Here is a 26,897-nt window from a genome sequence, read left to right on the forward strand (position 1 = left end):
GAACTAATCAAGGAATATCTTATCCTAAATAGTTTTTTTTGCACTATATACCGTTTTCACAATTAAATGTATTTTACATATAATTTTCCCTTTAAATATAATATACTTTTTTTCATCATTTTTAAAAAATATGATTTAATTTACACATTAAATACTGTGTTTGCAATAAATCTGATATGATTACACAATTTTCTTATTTTCCTTGATTATATTATGTATATTTTCCCCTTTTATTTTTCTCAACTAGTAGTATATGTGTTTTAAAACATCTGTAAGTTACTATCGATACTATTACTTAATAATACAAATACATGTTGATTAATTTCAGTTTGGTTTGTACAAGTAATAACATATTTCAGTCTGCAAATGTATAAAAATGTTAAGTTTTTTTTAACTTTCCTTTATTTTTTTATTTTAATTTAAATTTTATATTGTTTCAATTGATGTAAAGATGCTTTGGACTAATTTACAAAACTGTGAATCTTTTATTTTTTTATTAGATTTATTAGTCAACAATTTAAACGGTTTGTTTTCTTGATCTGCTGTGAGTCAGCGTTTGGAAGCAGTGAGTAAAGTCGATGAGGAAGGAAGTTAAATATGGATTTAATAATCCATAAATCCAATAAATCCTAACTTACACACGGACAGAGAAGAAGGATTAAGCTACAAATATTTATTTTATCAGACATGACTATAAACATGCCGATATTGAATCGAGTAAATAAAAGACTAATCATCCGAGCATCTGTAAGAGCAGCAGCACGGATTCGTCACTTCTCTACGTTTCCTGCCCTTTCTTTCCAGCAGCGGCAGATTCAAAGTTCAAGCTGCGCTCGCGGAGACGGCAGCGTAATGAGCTCTTCCTGAACAAACTCACCTCCTTGTTCATCCAGCATGACCAGAGTCCTGATGCCGGCATCTTTGCTCTGGTGGAAGAAGGTTGGGAGGGAAAGAAGGGGAGGAAGAAAAAAAAGGGAAAACATCAGTGATCAGCTATTGGTTGTTTTGTTTTTATAATACTAGCTGAAATATGAAAAGAAAAGAAAATAACTGTAAGAAAACTCTAAATTCAGGTTATGGTCTAGCAATGAAAATATATAAATACTGTATTTATTTATATTATAGGGTTTATATGGTTTAAATTCATCTAATTTGAACATATTAGAATTTTCATTATGGTCTTCTACCTCCCTTACGCCCCCTTTCCCTTCACACACAGACACACACACACACACACACACATACACACACGTCCACGTGCCCACACAAACTTGTGTGTTAGTGTGTGTATTATTGCAGATTTAATGACACTTGTGAACTCTTAAGGGACAGTTGGCACAAATATGTCAAGATATTGTATTCAAGGGGAACAGAATTTGCAACAAATTGGTCCAATTATACAGTCGTTGCCATGGTTACCAGAACAAAAAAATGTTTTGTGCGTGACTGTGTTTGACATTGTCATCACCAGCTGTGGATTATTACACAAATCAACTCGACTGAGTGGGAGTGGATGAAGGAGCTGGTGCCATGTTGATGAAGCTGCTGTGATATTCTGATGCTCATGTCTGGATCAACATCATCAGCACGTAGACACACACACACGCACACACACGCACACACACACACACACACACACACACACACACACACACACAGAGAGAGCTTCCTGCCACTGATATTAAAGTCCAGAGTCCAGTGACTTCATGTGTCAGCTCCTGTGGAGGCGTCGCTGGAGGACAGCGAGATGGAATCAAGTGTGCGGGAGAAACTGTGTCACTGATGCCGAAGGACGCTAATGTTGTTGAAGAGAAACTCTTAGAATAATCATGTAGAAAACAAAGAAAACAGTGTCCTCTGCTGAGTGTTTACCTGCTAGGACTCATGGGAAATGACTGACACGCCACCTGGCATCACGTTAGAGTGTGACATCACTGTCTTCCGCTCGCACATAAACACGCACACAGGCATGTAAACACTCACACACCCTTCACACACACACACACACACACACACTCTAATCTTTAGTAGAAAGAGGTCGATGCTGGAGCGTCTATCGCTGCCACATAACAATCACTTCCTGCCACGATCATTTATAAACGCTCTTATGAACGTACGATAAATAAACATCGACGACTTAATATTGTCAAGATTTTTATTGACCAACAATAACAAAACTGGATCGTCCATTAGTTAGTTATATGTAGCCTTGAAAATATGATTATTTCTCAACTTAAGCTAATTCACTTTTAACAATATCATCAATCTTTTTGATTTGAGTGAAACAATAATAGCATTTTCTGTGTCTCCTCCTGTGCAGTCGATCATGGGATCGAACTTGTCATGTGACTCAAGAAAACATGAGTCAACGTAGCTTTTATTTTCAGCTTCGATTCTAAGAATGACTGGATGGTCGTCCAGGGATGTTTATTTCTGTGGCAGTGATTCATATTGTCTTTGACGCTGTCATACATCTAAAGGTCAGTTTGCTCATATGCTGGAGTTAGTATCAGGACACTGTGCTGTTGACTGACGGGGCTGCATGTGTGTTTGAAGAGAGAGGTGGAACATCAGTTTATTCTTTTTTTTATTGTTGTTGAGTTTATTTTAGTCTGACTTTCATACCATGATAGAAATAAAAAAAAAAAGAAACACCTGCTCAAGAGATGAAAGAGTAAAAGCTGTATTTAAAATGGATTTAATGGGTGTTGTTTTTATTTAATTTTAAAAATAGTACTTGTGGTTGAAAGGTCTATTTTACAATTATAAGAAAATAAAAATACTTGTTTCTTCTCATATTTAACAAGTTGTTTAACAAGAATATTTACAACAATTATTATAAATAAATGATAAGCCACGTTAAGACAACTATATTTACTAAATCAGTGGTATCCAAAAATGTATTTATATAATTTCTGTTCTTTTCATGATTACTTTCTGAAAGGTGTTTGGTTTTGAAGTCTTTTAAAGGTCTGAATATAATGTTAACATTAAAGAGAAACATCAAAATACGTTTGGGAACCTTATACTAATCATTGTTTACATTTTCTTTTAAAAACAAAAAACGAATACCATCAGTTAATGTATTTAAACTATCCTTAAAAAAGGAAAGTAGTTTTTTTTCTTGAAAGCTTAATATAAATATTTTAATAATAAAGTATATTTCTGTGATAATACCATTGCAATATTTGTAAATTAATACAACTAAATCAAAATAATCAAACTAACAATAAATATATACATGTGGTTTAACTTTACTTAATGTCTTTTGAAGAGGGCCTGAAAAAATAGAAAATTGAAAAAAAACAAACATAAAAGACGTAGAAACCAAAGAGTCCTAAAAAAGTCATGTTTATAATGTTTCATTGAACTATTCTGGGATGAGAAGTCTGGGGACGCTGGGATGTTGCAGGAGCGTTGGGAGCGTGTTGCTCCACATTCATCCAATTAGCTTAATCTTCACCAGTATTAACTCTGGTGAACATGGAGGTCAGGAGACGTTAGGAGACGCTCATTTGTCATGAAATAATATTTACATTTACAGTCTCTGATGCTTTTTTTTCCAGGTCATAACATTTATATTTTGTTTCATAAGACGATGAGTGGCTCCTGTTATTTTGAGCCATCATCTCCAGACACACACTGAGCATGTGCAGAAGAGTATTTCATGCTAAAAGATGATAATTGACAGATTCCAAGGGGAGAAGCTTATTATTTAAAGGGGATTTCACTTTAAATGTCATCCATGGAGGGACTTTTGGTAAAAAGGTCAAGCTGTCAGATATGAGCTGCGGGTCAGCTCGAGTCCAGCTGGGTCTTTCTTATTATCGCTTGTTTGAAGAAGACTCACCAGGTCGGACTTTCTTGTGCTCAAATATTTTCTTTTTCTTATGTGTGTTGGATGTTCTTTGCAGCGAAGGGATTGATGGACTAGTACGAATGAGATTCTGACAAAACACTTATATTGATCAGGAGCTTTTTCATGTGTCAAATATTTTGTATTAAAAACATCTTCAAGATGCAGTAAGTCTCTCATCGTGACAATGTTTTGAAGTTACTTTACAAAGTTCTTCCCCTCTGAAATCTCAGCGAACGAGAGGTTACGAGAGCGGAGTCCATTATACTTAATAATGCTTTCACTCCACCTCCAGTCAGTGTAATCACACCCATGTTTGTTTATACAACGAGTCCTCGGAGGTGAAGACTTACGGGATTGACAAACCTCGATGTTTGACCCAATCGCAGCAGAGTGGGCGTGGCTATAGTAAACAAGATTTAATCTCCATAAAAGTGTTTTCAGTGGGCGGGGCTTAAGATCATTTTCTAATATTTCTATGAAAATAGAGTTTTGTACAAACAGACACTGATGATACAATAGAATACAACAATAAGGTTCACAGACATCCTTTAAAAATATATATATATTGCATTTTTGATTTATAATAATACTGTGGTGACCTAATGAGGAATGAGGAATGAAAAGATGTTGTTCCTTATTTTTGCTAATTATATATGTTTTCCCATTTTATTATCCACTATGTTAAACTTTTGTTGTTCCTTTTGTGTTAGTAAAAAAACGCATGTATGTGTGACTTTATGTCATCCATTTTATTGCCATAGTACAAAGGTTAACATATAAAGGAGTCTGTTTTCTGATTAAACTTTTGAAGACTAATAAAACGTCAATATTCCCAACGTTACCCATTAATGTAAAAAGTTTCTGCTGCTGGAGCGAATCATTTCTACTGAATGTCAAGATTAAACCAAAGAGATAAACTTTATTTTTAATCCTACTTTACTTCCCACTGATCCCTGTATCTTAATTTTGGGATTAAAATATCTGCTAAACGTCCACTTAAGCTATAAATGAGTCGTGAGTCAGGAGTGTTTAGGAGAACATGTGCACGAGTGGAAGAATGTGTGTGTTATGAAACCATCAGGACTGACCTGAGGTGACTGGGATTATTTACAGCTGACTAATGACCAGTACATTCATGACAGACCCATGAGCAGCTAGTTAATGTGATGAGAATCATTATTTCAACTCACCTCCTCCACCAGAGCCAGCATACGCCGAGTGCTCTCCAGAGACTGCAGGGAAGAAAACGAGCGTCAGATCAACATGTATTTAACGTTTCTGTGTTTAACTTTGGCAGGTTTCTTACATATTCCTTCTAATTCCCTTCAACATGATCATCCCTTCCTTCTTCCTCCCGGGTCCATCCATCTGTTTCCTCAGTTTTCTCTCTCCCTCGTCACATCTTCAGAGACTCCTACATTATCTTCTCATCCATCTTTCATGATGCCATTTGAGCTGCTCTATTATTCCTGCTGCTGAATTATTAGCTGCTCCTGTGAAAGCTCATCAAGGAGTGAACTTCCGGCTTCTTAAAAAAGAAGTCGTCCATCCACAGATGAGGCTGGACTGCACTTGTTTGTCTCTGAATCTTTACGGTTGGTTTCTTTCAGGAGAACAAATGTACTAATTGTAACGACTTTATCTGATGCTTATTTTAAGTCGTTATTTTCTATTTTGAATGTGTCGAGAAGTGTCGTAAATCTTGAGAGAAAGAAGGGTCCGAGAATATAGAACATCAACTTGGCCGTAAAAACTTCCATTGATGTCTGCTTGCAATTGTATTTTGCAGAAGTAGGTCAACAAATGGACAGATTTGCCTTCTGGCTCAGCTTCTTTTATGTCAAAGCAAAAAAATCGCCCTGACAACCTGATCTATTAACCTCATGTTTACAGTTGGAGTCACTGCATGAAACCAGTTTGTGTCGCTGCAGTTTTCACGAATGTAAAAATTAAATGTTTTTTAAATATAATTTGAAGTGATGTGAATATCATTACCACCTTTAAATGTTGTTGGAAATAAAATACTTTTTACTGAGGACAAAGAATAATGTGTTTTTAAAGAACAAACGTCATTGACACTATAGTATATATACTGTAGTTTGTGAATACAATAGTAATTTCTTGATTAAAATACTTGACTGTACTTTTGTTCAGTCCAGAAAGACAGATATTTATTTATTAGTTTTTTTGGTGTTAATATGTGTATTTTAAGCTTCACATTTTGTACTGTTTAAGAGTTGTTATTAAACAGATGTTACATAACAGAGTATACTAACTAGCTTAGCTCGTGGCTGTGGTTATTAGGTATTAAATAAAACAATAACATGTTTGTTTTGTCTTTAAAAGATTACACTCTGTAGGTCTTTAATAAGAAAACAAACCTGTCACTTCTAATATCTAATTCAAGTTACTTTATGACAGAAAAACATTGAATAATTTCCATTCAACTTCCATTTTAAATAGAGTGATTTGTGACATTCACAGGGTGGACGTCACCAACAGATATCTGATTTTATCAGGAAATTAAAGAACGTCAGTCGACGTCCGTGTCTCTTTACCTCGTCTGCGACCTGGTCCGCACGCGTCTGCAGGTCGGCCAGCTCGTTGCGCATGTCTGCTTCGTCTGCCATGTTGAGAGTTGATCTTTGACCTCAGAGGGGGAAGACTGCCGGAGGAAGACGGCGACAACAAAGGTCAGTATCAGAAGTCAACAGGTCAGTGGATACAAGCTTTAATGGGGCGCAGAAGGTTGTGGGTTCGAATACCGTAGTGGAAACTTCTGCATGTTTATATCACAGGTGTAGAACTTAAATAACTATTTAAAAGATGCTGAAAAACAAGAGTTTTATTTGCACAAACTTGTACAAATGTGTCACATAAAGGTGTGTATTAATGTTTGTGGTTCTTGGTAAAGAAATTGTGATGTCATTCAACACATAAGAGATGCTTTATGCTAATAAAAGACGCTTCTAATAATCAAATAATAAGGACTGTTTCTTGCATTGGTTTGAAAAAGAAAGATTAAACCAAGAATTAGGATGGAACGGATCAAAATCACGACACGCTTCATTCCCAGCATCTATTTTTATTTTTGTTCTGACACCAAATTCATCTGAAGGAGGCGTTTTTTTTTGGAACAGATTCGTCTCTTTTCTTTTTCTCCTTTACGAGGAAGACAGAGATTCCTGTCGAGCTTGTTTTCTGATAAATTTTGCCGGATATGAACACAGAGAAGAAGAGTTAAAAATAGTATTTAGCATCACATGACCTATTTTTTGTGTGTGTCCTGATTGGGGACTTTGATCTTAAAAATAGTCGTAGCTATAATCTTCACAAAGCACTTCATGTTTGTGTTGTTTTTCACTATAACAATAACATCTATTTATTTAAGCAACTATAGTTTTGCAATATTTTTAGATGATTAACTGATTTTCAATTTGTATTTAAATGTACATTTTGTACCATTTCACTTTTTACTTTTGAAACTTTTTATTTATTCTATTTTTTTCTTTATAAGAAATGATATAGATTTTTAATTCAAATTCTTGTTTAATTCATTTAAATGTTTTGTGGGTTAAAAGTGTTAGAATATATATTTTTGGACAAATAAACATTAATAATCTGTTTTTATTTTAAGCTTTTGTTATTTTGCCTCATTTTCTTATTAATATAGATTTTAGGTTAACTTGGCTGAGTAAGAATAAGTATCTGAATTTACAATGATTTTATAGTCGTTTATTTATAGTATTAGTAACATTTTGTTGATGATTTTTGATTTCTTTTTTAATGTTAACATTTTTAGGGTTGATTTTATCCTCAAAAAAAACATCAATTATTTATCTAACACTTCTTTTCATTCTATTTGCAACTTAACAAACTCATTTTTGCTGAATTGAAAAGTAAGTCACAGGCATTAATGGATGCAGTGCAACAACACAGTGGTTAAATAATTCACAGCTCAAAACAGCAGCAGTTTCTTCACTCGCTCGACCACAGCTTCAGAAGTTCAAGCTTCAACCTGCTCATTTTAAGCAGCAACAGACAGAGATGGGAATCTATTTTTGTTCCTGTAACACCGACGGTGTTTCGGATCCACAGTCGAGTCTAGGCATGAAAAATACATTCGGTCGCTGATGACGAGATGAAGGCAGAAGCAGTTGGAGCTCGAACATCAGACGTTCGGTCTCAACCTAAATGCATTTAATCGTCTCATTCCTATGTGTGAACACACTCATTGATTGTTGTGCGTTTATTGACCAGCAGGGCTCTCAACACTGGACTCAACAATTTCATGTGTGATGTTGTCGGTAATTTCTCAATTACAGACAACATCACACATCAAATTTTATCATTACAATTTTGTCAGGATAGGAGGATGTTATTTCAACAGGAAGTGAGAGTCTGAACAGAAAGTAAGACCGGTCTCTACTTTAATCCAATATTGGAGGCTAATTATAGCATTGCCGTAGTTAGCCTGAAAACTCAGATTTTATACTTTTTGTTTCTTTAATTGCCAGGAGACACTCGTTTTTTATCTGGTTTGGACGACACACTTGACTTTTATCATCACCGTTTACTTGAACTTCGACCTCTGTGCATCACCACATTGACAACATTGGACGTGACCTAGTTTCAGATCAGCCTTGAATTGAACATGAAGTCAGCTATTGCTATCAGGAGCTCCTTTAAGATGTATCTAAACTAATGTCACGATATCTGACGCATGTCTACTGTCCTAAAAACTGCGACTCACATGACAGTAAACATTATAGAAAAGAAACAACATTTTAAATAATAATTATCTTTTCTTGCTTCATGTTTCTGAGATATTTTTGTCCGAGGTCATGGCTTCATTGTAAAAAATGACCACAAGTTTTGATCATTTGTTTAGTTCTATATGGAACAAAGCTTAAATAACAGTAGACGATGAACTTAAACTGTATAAAACAATATTATATAAAATGTTAAAGAGAAGAATGTCAATCATCATTGATTATTTAACTCTTTTTGTATGAAAAAACTACAACCTTCAACATTTTTATTTTCACTAGAAAACTCCCTACAATAGTTTATTGTCTTCCCCACAACAAGCCTGGAGAAAGATTTAAAAATGAAGCTGATAAAGTGAAGGTATGTGTTGCTCATGTGGCTAAAAATAAACGGTGCTGGTGTTGACACTTGTGAAAACTGTGAAATTGCCTGTAAATGACATATCATGCTCATATAATGTGTTTTTAACTCAATGTAATTGCCATCCCTTTACTTGATATACTGCTATATCGATATCCTAGCTAATATATTGATACATTTTTAAGCATTTGAAATTATATCATAGAAATTAGCCCAGAAGGTCGGAAGTAATTTTCTTGCACAACACACACACTAAACAAGTTTAAAAAAAATGGATTGATCATCGTTGTTGTCTCTGTCAACAGTGAGAAATTCTTCAATAGATTTCTACATCCAGATGGTAATTTGGAATGCAGATGAAATGTATAAGAGTACATCCGTGCCATGGGAATATTAAATGGTTGAACTTAAATGATCTAGAAATTATTGAATCAGAATAAATTTTTTTTTTTTAAAATACTTGAAAAAGAATTACAATAATAAAAAATGTATTTCAACTTTTAAAAAGTTCACTTGAACCATTCAATATTATGGCTGACATACTTCCATAGAAATCTTAAAATTCATCACTTGTCTCACGTCACATTTAGAGACACAGTAACGCATCACTATCACTGGAGATCATCTTTGGGGACCTCTTATCTTTGAAGTCTTATCAGAGAAGGTTTGAGATCATAGTGTCTGATTGACAGGACATGTCGGCCTCATTTCAATAAACCTGGTTGATAAGACTCTGGTCTATGTCAGTCTCTTCCTGCCACCCGGACTACATCAGTCCAAGTGAATAATTGAAGCGCCGTAGAGGAACCTGCCTTCAGAAAACTCCCTCCCTCGCTTCCTCTCTTCCTGTTTGGGTCCTGGAGCACTCACTCTCAAATATTCATGTCGACATTCAAAATTTCTGGAGAGCTGCCGAAGCATCCAGGTCAAGTGGTGAACGATTGAGACACAGGCATGTGAACAACAAGCTGCAAAAAAAAAAAATTGTCAAATTTCCCAGAATGCACCACACATACTGCAAAAGCGTTCTCTTGATCAGCAAATTGTCACTTTCAAGAATCCCGACTGCTCTTTCTCTCCATCACATCTCTGGACATGAGTGATTGACAGCGGCCGTGAGAGCTGACATAACAGGAGGTCCGAGCGTCCCTCCCCCCACCTGAGGCCGAGCCACTGACAAGTGAAGGTCTGAGCGGAGCAGCTGAGCCTGGAGAGATTAGAGTCGCGGCAGAAAGAGGATTTACTCGCTTTTTTTTTTTTTTCAGACGATCTCACTCTTTGTTTCGTCGCTGCTCCGTGATTCAGTAAAATAGTTCAAGAACTGTTTAATTAAACGTCTTTCAAGAAAGTGTTGTAAGTTCTTCACTTTAAGTCCAGTCGTGGTACTGGTGCCACCAACTCACAGAAGGAAGGTTGTTGGTTCATTTCCAGCTTGAGGAAAGATTCCATATGAGCTCCCTTTGCTTGCGTCGGTTGACTCTGGGAACTCGGGTTTCCTCCCACGGAACAAAAACAATTTGTATAGCTTGAATTTGAATAAAATATTTGGATATTTTCAAAGTACATGTTTTTTTTGGGGGGGTATTGAAATTCCAAGAAAGGAAATACATTAAAAAAAAATCAATATTTATTTATTTGTAGCCTTTTATAATTCAGTTGATTGTAAGTAAGTAAGTAAGTAAGTAATTTTTATTTATATAGCGCTTTTCCAGACCAGGGTATAAGTATAAAAAAAAAAGTATATACTTTAAAGGTCAAGATAAAACTGATAACACAACAGGAGTTCCAGAAAATCAAGGAAAGTGATGTGGCACTAATGTACCGTTTTTAAATATTGAATTTAAAGAGCTACTGATTGAAATATATTTAATTTAGAAAATATATTTTTTAATAACTGGAATTAGAATATTAAACTATATGTGTAAAAAAAATAATTCAGTGTGAAAATATCTCCTTTTTTAATTAAAAAAAGAAGAAATAATTAAACCTGACAATATTATATTATTGAATTTAATTAAAACTGATTGTGAACTTGTGGTGGTTCTTTATAGTCACTGAAGATAAGAAATCTGCTGAAGAGAGCAGTTACTGGAAACACAAGGGGAAAGAGGTAATTCCCTCTATTTAACTTAAGTAACCGTCATGATTCTTGGACAGCAAGGCGGTCCTGAGTGCCTCCCTTTAGAGGTGTCCTGGGCTCGTCCTAGAACATGTGGGAGTCATAAACATTAACCCTTCAAGGGCAACACTGCCGCTCCCATGTGACGGTCGGTGATGGATGGATAGAATTCTCCTAAAAGGAAACCTGCAGTCAGGAAATGTGTAATTGAGTTTTGACCGTAATAGATCTCCAGACTCAAATCTTGTGCCGAAGAAAAAGACATTAGTAAGATCAAGACCAATATCTGACGATAATCTCTGCTAGTAATGTGGTTAAAATCTGATAATATCAAATTACGCCACGAACATTTACAGACCTCGGAAATCTTGTATAAAACTTTACTGCTTTTATTTATTTTGAAACCAAAATATGTCTAAACATCATCTGCTGGATCCGACTGTATCCTCTTGTTCTCAGTCATCCCCGGGATCTTGCGGGATTTTATTATTTCTTTAGCTGCGGAGGACGTAATGACTGCTGCCATCTAGTGGCCAGATGTTTGTTTGCGACACAAAAATAATGAACAAATGCTCTAAATATGTGCATGTTAATTATAAATAATAAGAAATACAATCATTTTATTTTACACACACTTTATTGGAATATAAATGATAAAAGAACATCAACTAAAATATTATTGGGTATATAAAATATATATAGATACCGTGCATATATATAACTATATGTTATTGCCCAAGAAATTATTTAAGTGAATCGATATTTTCTTACAGTATATTCACAACATTTCATGAGTTAAATCCAAACACAAAATCAGCTGTTTTAACAGTTTTCTGAGTCAATTAAATATTTTTAGTTCTCCGACTCAATGGGCGGAGCTTATGACAAAAATAACTAACGGGATAGATGACCTTTATTGTGTGATACTACCTTTGATTAGCTAGTAGATCACAATACATATATTTATCATTGCTAATGAAAATCTAAAACATAATGTATTAAAGACTTATTTAATATTATAATTTGATATCTGATGATTATTTCTTTAATATCTCGCCGTCACACAATATCAACAAAAACCAGACGCACAACAAAACAGCACCAAGAGAGAGTCGTGTCAAGTCAGTTCAGTCGCACTGAGTCAAACACACGTCGTGTTCAGATGATCCAACAATGTTGGTGAAGTAAGTAGGACGTGTGAGGCGAACAGAAACCAGGTCAGACCCTCAGCTGTTATTCTGGAGCAGCTTCTCTCACAGGTGATGCAAAAATATTCCACTAGTTTCTCTAGTATTTTTTATTTTACAACAAACAGGTTCAATAGAGAAACATTGATTTATTGATGGAACATGAAATAAACTGTTTCAATTATAACTGGTTCAGATAAAAGAGTTAAAAAAGTTGGCCAAGACGATCAGACACACGTGTGTGTACATGCATACGCACACACACACAGACACACAAGGACCTTGACACAGAAATAAACACACACACACACATGTGAATGAACACACAGACACACATGGATATGCAACACTTTCTTGAGTCTTAAAACGCACACACTCCCCCAAACACACACACAAATAAACACTACACTATCTTGAGTGTTTTGTCAGCACCTAAGAATGCACACAGAGACACACCTACACCTGGACACACAAAACATGTGACACACACAAAAACGAACACACAAACACACACACAACCTTTGATATGCTACATTTTGTCAGAACAAGAGCACACACATGAACACAGACACACACACACACACACACACCTACACACGAAAACACACCTACACACGGACAAACAAAACATGTGACACACACACAAACAAACACACAAACACACACACAACCTTTGATATGCTACATTTTGTCAGAACAAGAGCACACACATGAACACAGACACACACACACACACACACACACACACACCTACACACGAAAACACACCTACACACGGACAAACAAAACATGTGACACACACAAAAGAGAACACACACACACACACTTTGATATGCTACATTTTGTTAGAACAAGAGCACACACATGAACACAAACACACACACACACACACACCTACACACAAAAGCACACCTTCACACCCACAAACACAGAGATACACATGTATGCACACTTACTCTCTCACACACACACACACGCACTCCCACACACACACACACACACACACACACACACACACACACACACACTTTGATATGCTACATTTTGTCAGAACAAGAGCACACACATGAACACACACACACACCTACACATAAAAGCACACCTTCACACCCACAAACACAGAGATACACATGTATGCACACTTACTCTCACACACACACACACACACACACACACACACACACACACACACACTTTGATATGCTACATTTTGACAGAACAGGAGCACACACATGAACACACACACACACACACACACACACACACACACACACACACACACACACACACACCTACACATAAAAGCACACCTTCACACCCACAAACACAGAGATACACATGTATGCACACTTACTCACACACACACACACACACTGGGATACGCTACAATATCTTGAGTGTTTTGTCAGAACACAAAACACAGAGACACACACACAAACACACACAGAGAGACACACACACACACACAATCATATCAGGCTCACTTTAACCAGCCAGGATGTTGATCTGACTTGTCATTCGGACTCACAAGGAGAGTGCAGTGCTGAGGACGCACAATCACACACGCACTCGCACACAGAGATGGTATCATGACACACTTAGACGACCTTTCTGCGGCATCGATCGTTTGCGAGCATCACTTCCTGTAGATCGCGTTTCTCTAACTTCCCACTCTGGTTTTAAATCATCGTCCATCTGTCGAAATCTCCTCCATCTCAAATGTAGTAACGCATCAAACTTTGTTACGACGACGAACAGCATACAATGAACGGTAAAAAGACAAACACCTGAAGTGTGGTCGTGGTATAAAGATGGTTTATTGTGAGGCAGGTTCCCGAGCCTCCGTGCTGACCTAAAAACAGTCTAAACAGATGCCAAGACGTGGTCAAGCCAAGGAGCATGATGGTCGCCTGAGGGAGCGAGACTCTTCTGAAAGCACATCCACCGCTTCACGCCTGACTGCCGACAAATCATGAACCGACTCTGAGGCTGTTCTTTATATAATCACCAGCACCACGTTTAAAACCGGGTTTGCTACCAAAACAAACATTTGCAGCTTCACGTTGTACTTATTAGCGCTAATGACTCGCAGGAGAAAATCAACGTTAAGTTCTTCTATTCAGTTAAACTTCACTGGATCAGGAGAAACAATACGATATATTGTGATACTGTAGTAACAAGGATATATTTGTAGTATTGTCGAGTACTTGACTCTGTTGTTGCTCCAAAATTTACAGACCACATGACTCTTGATGAAGTCGTAACTGCTTTCATTTGTTTTGAAACCAAAATATGTCCAAACATCAGCTTTAAAAGCTGCTGGAGTCGACTGTATCCTCTCGTCCTCAGTCTTCACCTCGATTTAGTAGGATTTTCAATGGTCCTTTAGCTCTAGAGAACACAATGAGAGCTGCCACCTAGTGGCCCGAAGTTTGAATTGCAACACAAAAATGAACAGATGCAGTAAAAGATTTGCATGTCAATTGTAAATTATAAAACACAATTATTTGATTTACACATTGTTAGACCCGATAATAAAAACATTATTGTTCTGTATTGACACCAAATAAATCCTACGTTGTGTTTACAACACTGGCAACATCAGTATTTGATTCTCATACACCATCAAATAACTGTAAAAAAAAAAATGTATAAGCAAAAAAATAAAATATGCAATACTGTTAAATAAAGATATACGATTGTGAGAAAATAATTATGATATAGTGGTGTATTTATATTTTCTTACACCCTTTTATTTTTATTTGTCTTCTGGCTCAGCTCTAATTTATAGTAATAAAAGTATCCATCTCAATCGACACTGGACCTTCAAATATATTATTTAATATTTATTTTACATACAAACATTGTTTTCTGTGAGTGTGTGGTTGAAAATGTACTTATATTAACAGAATAAAACATGAAACTCAAATTTCAACAGACAAAAATGTCTATATTTAACAAGATAAATGTGACTTTGACACACACTTGGGGCAGTTTAATGACACGATGTTTTTAGTGAGCAACAATTCAATCTCTGTCCAACCAACAGAGTTGACACTGAACTCGTCATTTTTATTCTAATGATTCACAAGTGCGAGGGTGAGAGAGACTCAGCAGGAGCTGCTTCTGTGCCCACAGAGAAAACCTGTCGCAGCAATATGGCCTCGTCGCAATTAAAACATTCCCCTATGGAGAGACAGGACGGACACACTGAGAGAAAGCTGCTTTCGGAAAATCACAGAGAGGATCTGGTCGGTAACTTCTTAGAAAAATGTTCTCAAATCTTAACCAGCTGGTGAAAAAAAAACAAAAAAACAATATCAAGCAGGACATTTAGATACTTCTGTGTGTGTCAGCTGAGCAGAGATGATGGACAGATGCGATCGAGATATTTCTGTATTATGTAATCATAGTTGACTGACAAGAGAGACGGACGAGCAGATTATCGGACACAAATGGAAATCTTTGGAATGATCCGGTTCTGCTCTAAGGGAAATAATCAATCACACGTTTTGATTTCCGATTCTGTTACTATGTATTTGAGGAAAATCTGTTATTTATTTTCAGATTTATGATCGTATTCCTTCAAAATTACATGTTAATGTTACTTTTTAAATGACACATTTTTTATTAAAGTAAAAAAAAAAAGTTTAAATTCTAAGGTACTGATATTTCCTGAGATTATTATTCTTTTATAGCTGTATTATTTTAATTTTTGTATAATGTTTTCAAACATGCATTTGCCTTAAGTCACAAATATCTTCTAGTTAAAAATGATGACAATAACTTGAATAGATTTGAATGATTTGAATTGAAATTGTTTGATTATAGTTGAATATGTTTAATTGTAGTTTTTAATTCTATGATTGTACGCGGCTGTTATATACGAAGAAATGTGTTTGACTCACAGTCCATGTTTTTATTTAACTTAAAAACGTTTCAAGTTCCTAGGACTACTTGAATTCTGTGGGTTTTAAAGAAGCTCAGGAACTTTTGCTCAAAGTACAAAAAAGCTGAAGTATTTTGGAATAGTGTGTAAAGTGTGTTGTAGTATTTTTTTTTTAAAAAGATGCTTCATTGTACCAGCTGTAAAATCGGGAAAGAGAAGGATTTGCACCAACTGTTCTTCTTCATGACGTAATCATTCCTTGAATCTGTGCTTTTATATTCCTATCATTCTAAGCAGCTCAAGTTCAGTGTAACAAACACATAAAAACCTCTTCAGACCTCGGCACGAGCAGCATTGACAGGCTTGTAAGAGAAACTGTCACGAGTGACTCTTGAACGTCGAGGCGCCGACGACGACGTCTTAACGCGGCGACGACGCGTCTGCCGGGAAACACGACAGTGAGAAACCAACAGCAGATTCGAAGCAATCAGCCGAAGCCTGCAGAGATAATCACCGCAAAGCCTCACTGTCCCATTCACTGAGGATAAAACCTTTTGGATTAATACCTAAAGCCTGCAGCGCACACACACACACACACGCACACACTTGTATACACACAAACACACACGCAGCTCAAAAGACTTATATAACACGTGGACCACTTTCTCCCGGTCTTTACTTTCGCCTCCTCATACGCATGCTTCCCCCTTTTCTTTCACTTTAACATTCTCTCACTTCAGCAGAAACCGAACAAGCAAACACACACACACACACACACACACACCTGTCAACAAGCTGCTCCCTGCCTCTATTATCAAAAATCTAAATCAAAAACCTGCTCAATGTACAAAAATAATCCTTCACATCCACAGAAATCTTCAGCTCGACTTTGTCGTCTGTGAGAGACTCGGAGTGAGTTGTTCAGCACAGAGATCCAGAGCAAGATTTCACAATAGGAGTGTTTCAAAGTCTTTATTGAAGCAGCTTTTAATTTCCTCTCTCAACATTTGAGCTGAACCACAGTACGTTGCTCTCTCGGAGCTGGTGTTAAAATTAAAAAGTGTTGGAGCTGCGAGCGTCTGAACATGAAGTGATCGGTGTTGATCCTTAAGATATTGATGTTTATTTCACCATCTGGCTGGTTTTTCAAGCAGCATGAAGTGAATCATCACCTCCAGATTTTATGACGGATGTAGCAGCTCGCTGCTGCTAATCACTTTCTTTTGTGTGATTGACAGGTGGGGGGGGGGCTGATTAGCTCACCGCGGAGTCTCTATTTACATCTGGTTTATTATACGACTGCGTGTTTGCCAGAGAACCAGGACAGAGAAAGGATATTCAATGTAGCAGAAAGGATTTATAGAGAGAACATGATCAAATATTGACAAAGTAAAATGTCATCCATGGTATTAAGACTGAATATGACACAATAGAGTTACTTAATTGTTTACATAATAGCATCATTTTCTTTGAATTGTATTGTATTGGTTATGCTTCCAAGATGTAGTCCATCTTCTGAGCTCTCCCATTCTTAATAGTGAGCTCTATCTAAATATATATAGAACGTACATACAATTATTTTCTTGAAAAAGTTATTGCAATAAACCATTAAAATCATTTATTGACTTTTAAACGATGAATAGCATATTGTCTGAGGTAAGTCGCCCTCGATTACAAAATCATATGATCACATTTAATGTTAAAGAAAAAGGAGTCAAGACCCAATAAATCACCAAAATGTCTGTCAAGCTCTGACAAAGATCTTAAATGTAACTATGGATGAGAACTGTCGTCCGCATTCATCGCTGCTCTCTCTCCGCTGCTCGTGATGTCTGCTGTGAGGTTCCTCGAGGAGTCGTCACTAATAATGGGATTGAAGTGTAAACCACAAGGTGTTGATCTGTCTCAACAAACCTGGTTCCTTCGAGGCTGCTTCCTCTATCGGGGTCAATCAGAGGTTGAGTGTCTTTCTCAAGGACGCGACGAGACAATTTCAAGCACCGTTGTTCAAGTGATGAGGCTCCTGCGTCTTCTGCCTCGATGGTGCTTCATCCATTTGTTTTTTTGTTTGTTTCATCATTGAAGACGTGTGATCGACGTCACAATCGCATCTGCTTTTTTTTTTTAAACCCACAACACTTTCAATTCAATAAAACAAATGACAATCAAATTATTTGACATGATAAAGCCTCTGTTACATCTTTGTTTTGCTCCTTATCTATAGTCAAATATTTTAAAATGATGTTGCATTAGAGTTAAAACTACATCCTCAATACATTTTAATATCTTCTCAATCTGTAACCAGGTGTCAGAAAGACCAAAATAAAACAATAACAAGTCACGTAATCTCAGGTTGAAGAGGCCATTTACTCACACATACACACGATCAGGTCGACAACACACACGTGTCAGGCTACTTAAGACTCGTCCTCGCTGACTCCAGACCAGGCAAAACACATCGAGACAATAAACCGGTGTTTTATGATGATCTTTTCTTCTCAAGCACACAACTAGCAACATTATACTCAGAAAGGTGATTTTCAACAAAATATCACAAAGTGTAAAACCTTTAAAATCAAGACCAGCAGGTGTTTCTTCATTTTTTTTGGCTTTGAAATAGAGAATTTCAAAATAAAACTCGTAGGTATATTTTAGATGAATTGTAACTGTTGGATTCTGCTTATAATGTTCTCCTCACTGAGAAGCATTTAAAGGAAGTTAAGGCTTTAGAAACAGGAATAAAAAGTAATCATTTTGACTCTTAAAAGATGATATACGATGAAAATAAGACGGAAGCTAAAGACTAGAAGAAGTATGGCAGGTTTCAGGACTGGAGCTGTCCGAGGTCCTGATACTTCCCGTGGTGCGTTCACTGAACCAGCGTGGCTAATCCGCTCATGTAGTAAATATCGATAAAACAATAGTCAACCCTAACACCAGCATATTAACTCTTCAGAAAAAAAAAACTCATCTCGTCCCTGCTTAAATAAGCCGCCTTGTCACGAATTTATACAATTTAAAGCAAATATTATCGACTTGAAATTGCAATAGTTTAGTTCAAAGACGATTTAAAACAAGTGAAAAGAATGATGCATTAGATGCGCGACCTACCCAGAGAGGTTTCTTGGCTGGTTCTCGATATTTTTGATGGTTTATCGTTCGACGGATGCAAACGTCGGTCCTGTCAGGATCTGAGCTCAACGAGAACTGTCACACACGCCGCCCTCTTTCATCAAGGTAGGGGGGATTAACAACAACTTCCGGTGAAGGTTAAGAAAATAAACGAGGATGAACTTGTTATGGCTATATCAACATAGAAAGCATAACAGCGTTTTGAATAACATTTATTACTTGGGAATTATTAGTCCTTTGCGATCATGAAGTTAAAATATTTCCTATCTAGTGTATCGTTTTCGTCCATCCGTCTTTTAAATTGACGATCTTACTCGTTTACTTCCGGTTTAACTATATCAAACTTGGATTTGATCACAAAATGGCCGCGCCCTCTGACATTATCTTAAATAGCGGTTTTTTTTTTACACATTTTAATGTTAAAAAAGAATAAAGATATTAGCAACAGAAAGTATTTGCTATTCATTTTTATTTTGAATACTATTTTCAGCTTTCAAATTACTAAACAAACTGAGATCAATCATATGGATTTAGAATGTGAAGTAATAACTAGAAATGGTGGATAATGAGGTGAAGAGATAAAGTTAGAATCAGAGAGATCAGGTTATTTAGGAGAGTAGCTACAGGTAGTAATGCATGTATGTAAGTTGAGGATGAGCACGAAACTAAAACGACAAGACAGTGAACAGCTTGTAGTTTCAATCAGACAGGACAGGTACTGACCACTGCCAGCAGAAAATATCACAGGCGCTCTGATATTTATAAACATGCTCATAGTGCATTAAAAAAAAGGTTCAGTAGTGTGTGCATTTTCTATTTTTATTGTTTTAGCTCTTGTGTATTTTATTTACATGTGTTGTTTATTTATTTATCAGTTTATTTTTTATAGCTTTTGCTCAAACTTTTTATACATGTATACAGTAGTATGCTGCTTTTGTGACGACGAACCAGATTGGAGAGAATCTTGGAGGTATAAAGGAATAACTTATCTTACCTGATGATCTTGTGGCCAACAAGCTGCTTGAGTTTGAAGCACAATATGAGTGTTCGCTCTTGTTCACTCTCAAAACAAGATGCATCGTCCAATCATGGTGAGCAGTCGAGTCAACACAGGAAATTAATCGTCCTTATTCTCTCCTGTGTTTGATTCACTTGCATTTTCACCTTTAGAAGATGTTGACGTTATCGTTTCAAGTCTAACTCTACTTAGGTGACAAACAAACTGCTACGAAAAGTTTCCAAACCAGAGTGTATCATTGAAAATGATGAAAATGTATTTATTCATATGACAAAAACTGCTTCTCCATCTACACTAGATCAGTGTGTTCAATAAATACTCTCTTTACAATGTGCAGGAAAGGGATTTCCTCGCCTTATAAGCAAACTGAACATAGGAAGACTCATCTCATCTGTATTTGAATCTTTGATCTTGTATCTACAGACTCACGGGTCATGAGAAGTGGAGGCTGAGGCCGATCATGACGCATTTTATCTTTTGTTATAAAAAGCTCAAGTTTTACTGGAAGCTCATAAACATCAGTTGTACGTCTATAAAAGATTCTTACACTTTTTCATGCATTTTATTTTCTATGCCGATAAAGATATCTACTCTAGATCAAGATAAACCAGAAAGAAGCAGCTCCTGCTAGGACCCAGCTTCTCTTTTCACTTTTGAAAAACTTTTAATTAGGAAGTTGAAGAGCTAAAAGAAAAGATCTTAGCTTTAGACTGAAGGTACAAATGGTCTCAGAGTTTCAGTGTAAATTCCACGCCCTTCCTTCTACGGTATTATGATTATGTTGCGGGTTAATGCGCTCTTAGAGACGTGATCGTCCCAAAGGGAGCACACGGAGGATTGGAGCACCAGCCAGATAGCATCATGGTCTCATCTGAGCACCATCGATCTGATAATGGATCTCCTCGGCTTTCTGCTCCGTTGTCCTTTTTAATATCCTGCCCTGTGCTGCTCATATTTGAGATGTCCGTCAACTTTATGAAACATTTTCTTCTCTGTAATATTATGTCAATAGAACGACCTCCAGTGTTGTTTATTGGAGATGATTCACCTGTTGAGGAAATGTATTTTAAATATGTATTGTTTACATGTATTTATATATACATGATGAAGAACTGAGACATTCTCAGGATAACAAGGAGATGTTATCCGGCTCATAAGCTGTGGGTCTGACCTGGGGACACCACCTAATGTCCATATCATTTCCGTGACTAGCCGAGCCACCTTAAGGTTTTATCAAAACAGCAGCTCTGATTTTACTTGGGGACAAAAACCAGACTTAAAGATCCAGAAACCATATGAAAAGAGGATATTCAAGCAGATGCCAAATGCTCCCTTTTAAAAGTATATACAATCAATATTAGAATTAATACATAACGTTTGTTAAGGCAAACAGTGATTGAAAACATTCAACTGATCAGAATAAATATACGAAAACTTAGACCTTTCTTAAGTTCAACAATGTTTTGGTCCAATCTGATGGAAGAACAAAAACGCTCTGCAACTCTGAACACGTACAAGTATGATGTCATCAGGTGCACACGTGTTCACTGAGAGTCCATCTGTGGGTGGATTGAGTCCAGGGCTGAAGTTCAGACCTTCTATGAGGTGCAAAGTTCATCAGCGAGTGATGGATGACGATGACTTTGTGAGTCACCGTGGGAAGAGACGGACAGGACGAGGCCGTCATGGCCATCATCATCATCATCATCATCAGTGGAGGTTAAATCTCTGCAGACACAGACTGGAGCAGCAATAGGCCACAAAACTCACAGCACACCTGAACACCAAAGAAGATGAAATAATATTACGCTCCAAAACTTTCATGTTTAAACAGAAATCTGTATTACTCCTGCGCAGCCATAAATGTAAACTATTCTTATTTTATAAAAGTAAATCAGTGTCATTAGAATATTTATTTAACATAACAAAGGTTTTTTTAAGCATTTAATCGTTTTTTATAATGGTTGAACTGAATTAAAAAGGCTACGGATACATTTTTTAAAATTTTGATTAAACTTTTTTTTCCCCTGATATATATAAAAAATATATTTTATTTTAAAACGATTTAAAAAAAAAAAAAAAAATGAAATAATAAAAAAAACAATTAAAAAGGTTTCAACATTGGAAATGTTCTATTCAACTATTGACTGTTCTGATGGCACTGATGATCTGATCTAGCCTTACACCCCAGCTCAGGCTCTGAGGTCTGTGGATCAGAATCTACTGATGGTTCCTGAACACGGTTCAGGACCAGAGGAGAGAAATCCTTCCAGGCTGTTGCTCCTAAGCTTTGGAACGATCTTCCTCTGTGTTTAATGATCTACTGACTCCTTCAAGAAACATCTTAAGATGTTTTTATTTGTTCAGGCTTTTCCTTGATTTTCTGGAACTTCTGTGTTTTTCTCAGTGTTATCTTGACCTTTTAAGTATATACTTTATTGAATATTGTTTTTATTATTTAAGCGCTTTGTGACCCTGGTCTAGAAAAGCGCTAAATAAATACAAATTACTTACTTACTTACTGATATACTTCCACACAATCTCTGATTTTATAAGATTATATCATAGAGAAGTTCAGATTCTACATTAACTCTGATCACTTTTGAACAGCTTTGCTCGTCAAGCTTCTGAATCTCAGCATCAGCACAGGAATTGAGAAAATGAGTGATTGGTACAATATAAGGACAAACCTGCGATGAACATATGCCAAGTCGGTGTCTCTCAGCGGGAACAGTTTGGGGTAAATGACGGTGAACATGGCTTGGCTGCAGCAGTGACAGTGACCCAGAGGGAACTGCAACAGGTTGGATAAAATCCAGGGGAGGGAGGCTGCTGGAGGCAAATGGGGGTCTGAAATGTAAAACCAAGTCGAGTTATTTTTTGCTGTGCGACCTTTATCCTTTAAACCTTTCTCACAAATTCCATACTCACACCAAGTGTATGACAACAGGATACTGTTCAAAACTGAACATTGCATAATAGGAGTTCAAACATTTTTGAAAAGTTTGACATCTAAGGACTAGTTTAAAGGGCTTCAACTTGAAAAGACGGGTGACACACCGAGAAGAGTGCTCACCTGCAGGCTGATGCTCTTTAAGAGCATGCAATCTCCTCATGACCAGCTCCTCCAGAGGAACCACACAGTTCTTCTCTGAGGCCACCTCTTTTACTTCAGCTGGCCATACACTGGTCACCTCATCACTCCAGTCCTGTAGTGGCTTCGAGGACAAACCACACCTGAGGAGACCAGAGGAACCAGTCTTAATAGGAAGTTATGTATTGTATTGTATTGTATTGTATTGTATTGGATGGATGGATGGATGGATGGATGGATGGATGGATGGATGGATGGATGGATGGGTGGACGGACGGATAAATGAATGGTTGGATAATTGAATGCTTGGATGGATAGATGGACAGATGAATGAATGTTTAAATGAATGGATGCTTGGACTGATCGATGGAGGGATGGACGGACAGATGAATGAATGGTTGGTCGGATAGATGGACGGATGAATGAATGGTTGGTCGGATAGATGGACGGATGAATGAATGGTTGGATAAATGGATGTTTGGACAGTTAGCTGCACGGACGGCTGGACGGATGAATGAATGGCTGGATGAACGGATGCTTCGACAGATAAAAGGATATATGAATGGATAGATGGACGGATGAATGGATGCTTGGACAGATGGATGGACGGATGAATGAATGAATGGCTGGATGAATGAATGCTTGGATCGATAGATGGAGGGATGGACGGACGGATGAATGAATGGTTGAATGAATGGATGGTTGGTCGGATAGATGGACAGATGAATGAATGGCTGGATGAACGGATGCTTGGACGGATAAAAGGATATATGAATGGATGGATGGGCGAATGAATGGACAGACGGATCAGTGGTTGAATGGTTGGATGCTTGAAAGGATGAATGGTGATGGATGAAGTGAATTGAGTAGGTGTTATTAGAGCTCAGGTGTCTGGGTTTCATGTTGATGAGATGAAGGTCAAAAGTCTGCACAGAAAACGAGAGTTTGAATTACCCGGTGCAGCCGACAACCTTGGTTTTCAAGTAGGACGGGAGGAATTTGAGGTCCTCATTGTTGTCCACGAAGACATACATCAGCTCTCTCGACCGACCCAGATCTGAAACACAAACTCATAGATTCACAAGTGTTTTTGTTGCTCTGCTATAGTTTGGTTCTGATGGAAGACAAAGATTCAAGCAGACCTTTCAAATTCAACCATTCACAAAAATGTTTGCAACTTTCCTGATACTGTTACTGTTATGTACAGATATTTAATACTAGATTTTTCAAAAAGGAACCGGACCTGGTGGTAAATAGGTGAGTCGGTTCGCAGCCAGGGAGAGCTGGGTAAGACGCTGAAGGTGGCAGAGGTGGCGAGGAAAGTGGCGCAGCAGGTTGTGGTCAGCCGTCAGAGTCTGTAGAGAGACACAGCGCTGCAGCTGCAATGGAAGAGAAACCAACTGGTTCACAGAAACGTCCAGCGTCTCCAGTTCCTGAAGTTCCCCGATTTCTGTAAGGAAGATGTATAAATCAAACACAGAGAAAACATTTGAACACAGTGTATACAATAAGGTTCATTTTTGTTGTAAGACATATTGAAACCATAACAATATACATTTGATGGAATGAAAATATCCAAGAACAACAATAAAAGAAAAAAAAGATTGTGGAAATGTACTTAAAAAAATGGTGCGATTCTGAGGCCTGAGATACAATCGTGCAGTGTAGTCTCTATTCAGTCTTTTATTATATGTATATTTTCTTGAACAGATCCCTTTAAAATAATGATTACTTACTACTTGTACAACTATTTGAAAGTCTTATTATCAATGTATTATAATGTAGACAAAAAACGTGCTTCCATCTACAGGCTAACCAGCGTTACTGTGGAAAGTTGGAAAATAGGGTGAAAATTTAGATCTAAAAGCAATACTAGATAAATGACTTCTGCATCCAATTTTGAAATCACTCAAGTCACTAAAGTTTCAAGAAGCGTAATCAATAGATCTTATTAACCAATTTTAAAAGCAAACTTTGGTCAAACTATGAACATGTATGGATTTTTTTCACATTATCCAGGTGAATTCTACCTTTGGGAAGAGATTTCAAACGGTTATTGGAGATTCTGAGTTGTCGAAGTGACCTTAGTCGTCCAATTTCTGGACACAAATTTAGCAGCCAGTTATTGCTCAGGTCCAACGACTGCAGTCTGGTCAAGTTTCCAATCGCTGTGGATCAAAACAGGAATGTCAATTACAATGGATTGGAGTCACTTGTCAAAGGTGATACTTGTAATAACACATCCTGATTTATAAATAACAACCTTCATTACTCACCTTCAGGGATCATCATTATGTTGTTTGAGTGCAAATATCTTTGGAGACGAGAAGATATATCAGTACATGGGTAAACAGTAAATTAACTTTTCACCAATACACAGTAGGAAATAGAAACTCACAGTTCTATCAGATTTGGCAACTTCTGTGCAAGACTGTCAGGCTGGAAAGAAAACATTTCTGCATAAATATTCAGAACAAATGCCCACGTCTTTGATCAAACAATGTACCAGCATAGTGAGTGAATTCCTCTTCATGTACAGTCTTTCCAGAAACTGCAGGCCTTCATCTAACAAAAGCTCTCCTGGAAAGTGTATCAGATTCCGGTAGTTAAGAAAAAGGTTTTTGTGGCGCTCCTGCTTCGCCATAAAAATGGTTTTATGGAGTTCATTCGCCATGTCGGGCATTCCTGTGCTTAGACCTCAGAAGGGATTTTACTCTGTGGTATTGCAGTAGTTTCCTGAAACAACAGCACATTGTAAGTAAGTAAGTAATTTTTATTTATATAGCGCTTTTCCAGACCAGGGTCACAAAGCGCTTAAACAATCAAAACAATATTCAATAAAGTATATACTTAAAAATAGATTCTGGTATTACATTCTGGTATATCTGAATTATCTTGGCTATGGATAAAATATATTTTACTTTCAGCAGGTTGTTATCACTTATAAGGAACTTGTTAACAAACTCAATATTGTAGTTCTCACCTTTATATTGCAAACAAGTGTAGACGTAAGAATGAGTCAAAATAAAGCAATGTAAAAAATGTATATATATATTATAGCTGTATATTAGCATGTCCATTAAACATGCAACATTATTGTGTTATTTATTCGATTCTAGTCATTTTAAGATTAAAATAAAGCCACATGTTTTCATCTGTTGCTTCGTAAGCAATGCAAACACATTTAGCTTTCATGCTAACTATTAGCATAGTCTTCTTTAAGGAAGCTACAGCGCAAAAGTGGTTTAAACGAAGAATCTTCGCGTTTGTTCACGTGGAACCTCAAAAGAAAATATACTTACTCATGTTCACAACATGTTGAATTTCAAAGCGCAGAGGCTTCAAAGGTAAGAGTCACACACGTCAACATCGTAAAACGTCATCAACAATATCACGTGACGTGACAGGCGCATGCGCGGTTCATGTCATGTGGATGTGATGAAGGTGAGTTGCTTATGTTGAAACCGAG

General features: G+C 36.9%; 2 protein-coding genes across 3 annotated transcripts in view; both read right to left on the reverse strand.

Moving 5' to 3' along the window:
- LOC148076374 (synaptosomal-associated protein 25-A-like) overlaps window positions 1-19,386 on the reverse strand; it is a 31,793-nt gene extending 12,407 nt beyond the window's left edge. The window contains exons 1-4 of the mRNA XM_087793620.1: window positions 19,296-19,386; window positions 6,418-6,524; window positions 5,050-5,091; window positions 878-926 (exon numbers count right to left, since the gene is read on the reverse strand). Of these exons, the coding sequence (XP_087649746.1) occupies window positions 878-926; window positions 5,050-5,091; window positions 6,418-6,489 (163 nt within the window). The 5' untranslated portion in view covers window positions 6,490-6,524; window positions 19,296-19,386. The remainder of the gene's footprint in view (window positions 1-877; window positions 927-5,049; window positions 5,092-6,417; window positions 6,525-19,295) is intronic.
- Window positions 19,387-20,925: 1,539 nt separating this feature from the next.
- lrrc28 (leucine rich repeat containing 28) lies at window positions 20,926-26,816 on the reverse strand. Of its 2 annotated transcripts, none has more exons than XM_087793807.1 (10): window positions 26,731-26,816; window positions 25,935-26,164; window positions 25,827-25,867; window positions 25,705-25,742; window positions 25,459-25,596; window positions 24,672-24,878; window positions 24,383-24,485; window positions 23,411-23,571; window positions 23,025-23,184; window positions 20,926-22,111 (listed from the first exon to the last, which is right to left on the reverse strand). In XM_087793807.1, exons 2-10 carry the CDS (start codon window positions 26,109-26,111, stop codon window positions 22,045-22,047), a joined length of 1,092 nt encoding a protein of 363 aa, XP_087649933.1. In that variant the 5' UTR covers window positions 26,112-26,164; window positions 26,731-26,816; the 3' UTR covers window positions 20,926-22,044. The 2 variants fall into 2 exon arrangements, with proteins under 2 accessions (XP_087649933.1, XP_087649934.1); XM_087793808.1 differs by lacking the exon at window positions 26,731-26,816 and adding an exon at window positions 26,412-26,676.
- Between the last annotated feature and the right edge of the window lie 81 nt (window positions 26,817-26,897).

Source organism: Callionymus lyra, chromosome 6 (genome assembly GCF_982586985.1).
Source record: "Callionymus lyra chromosome 6, fCalLyr1.hap1.1, whole genome shotgun sequence".
In the NCBI taxonomy this organism is placed as follows: Eukaryota; Metazoa; Chordata; class Actinopteri; order Syngnathiformes; family Callionymidae; genus Callionymus; species Callionymus lyra.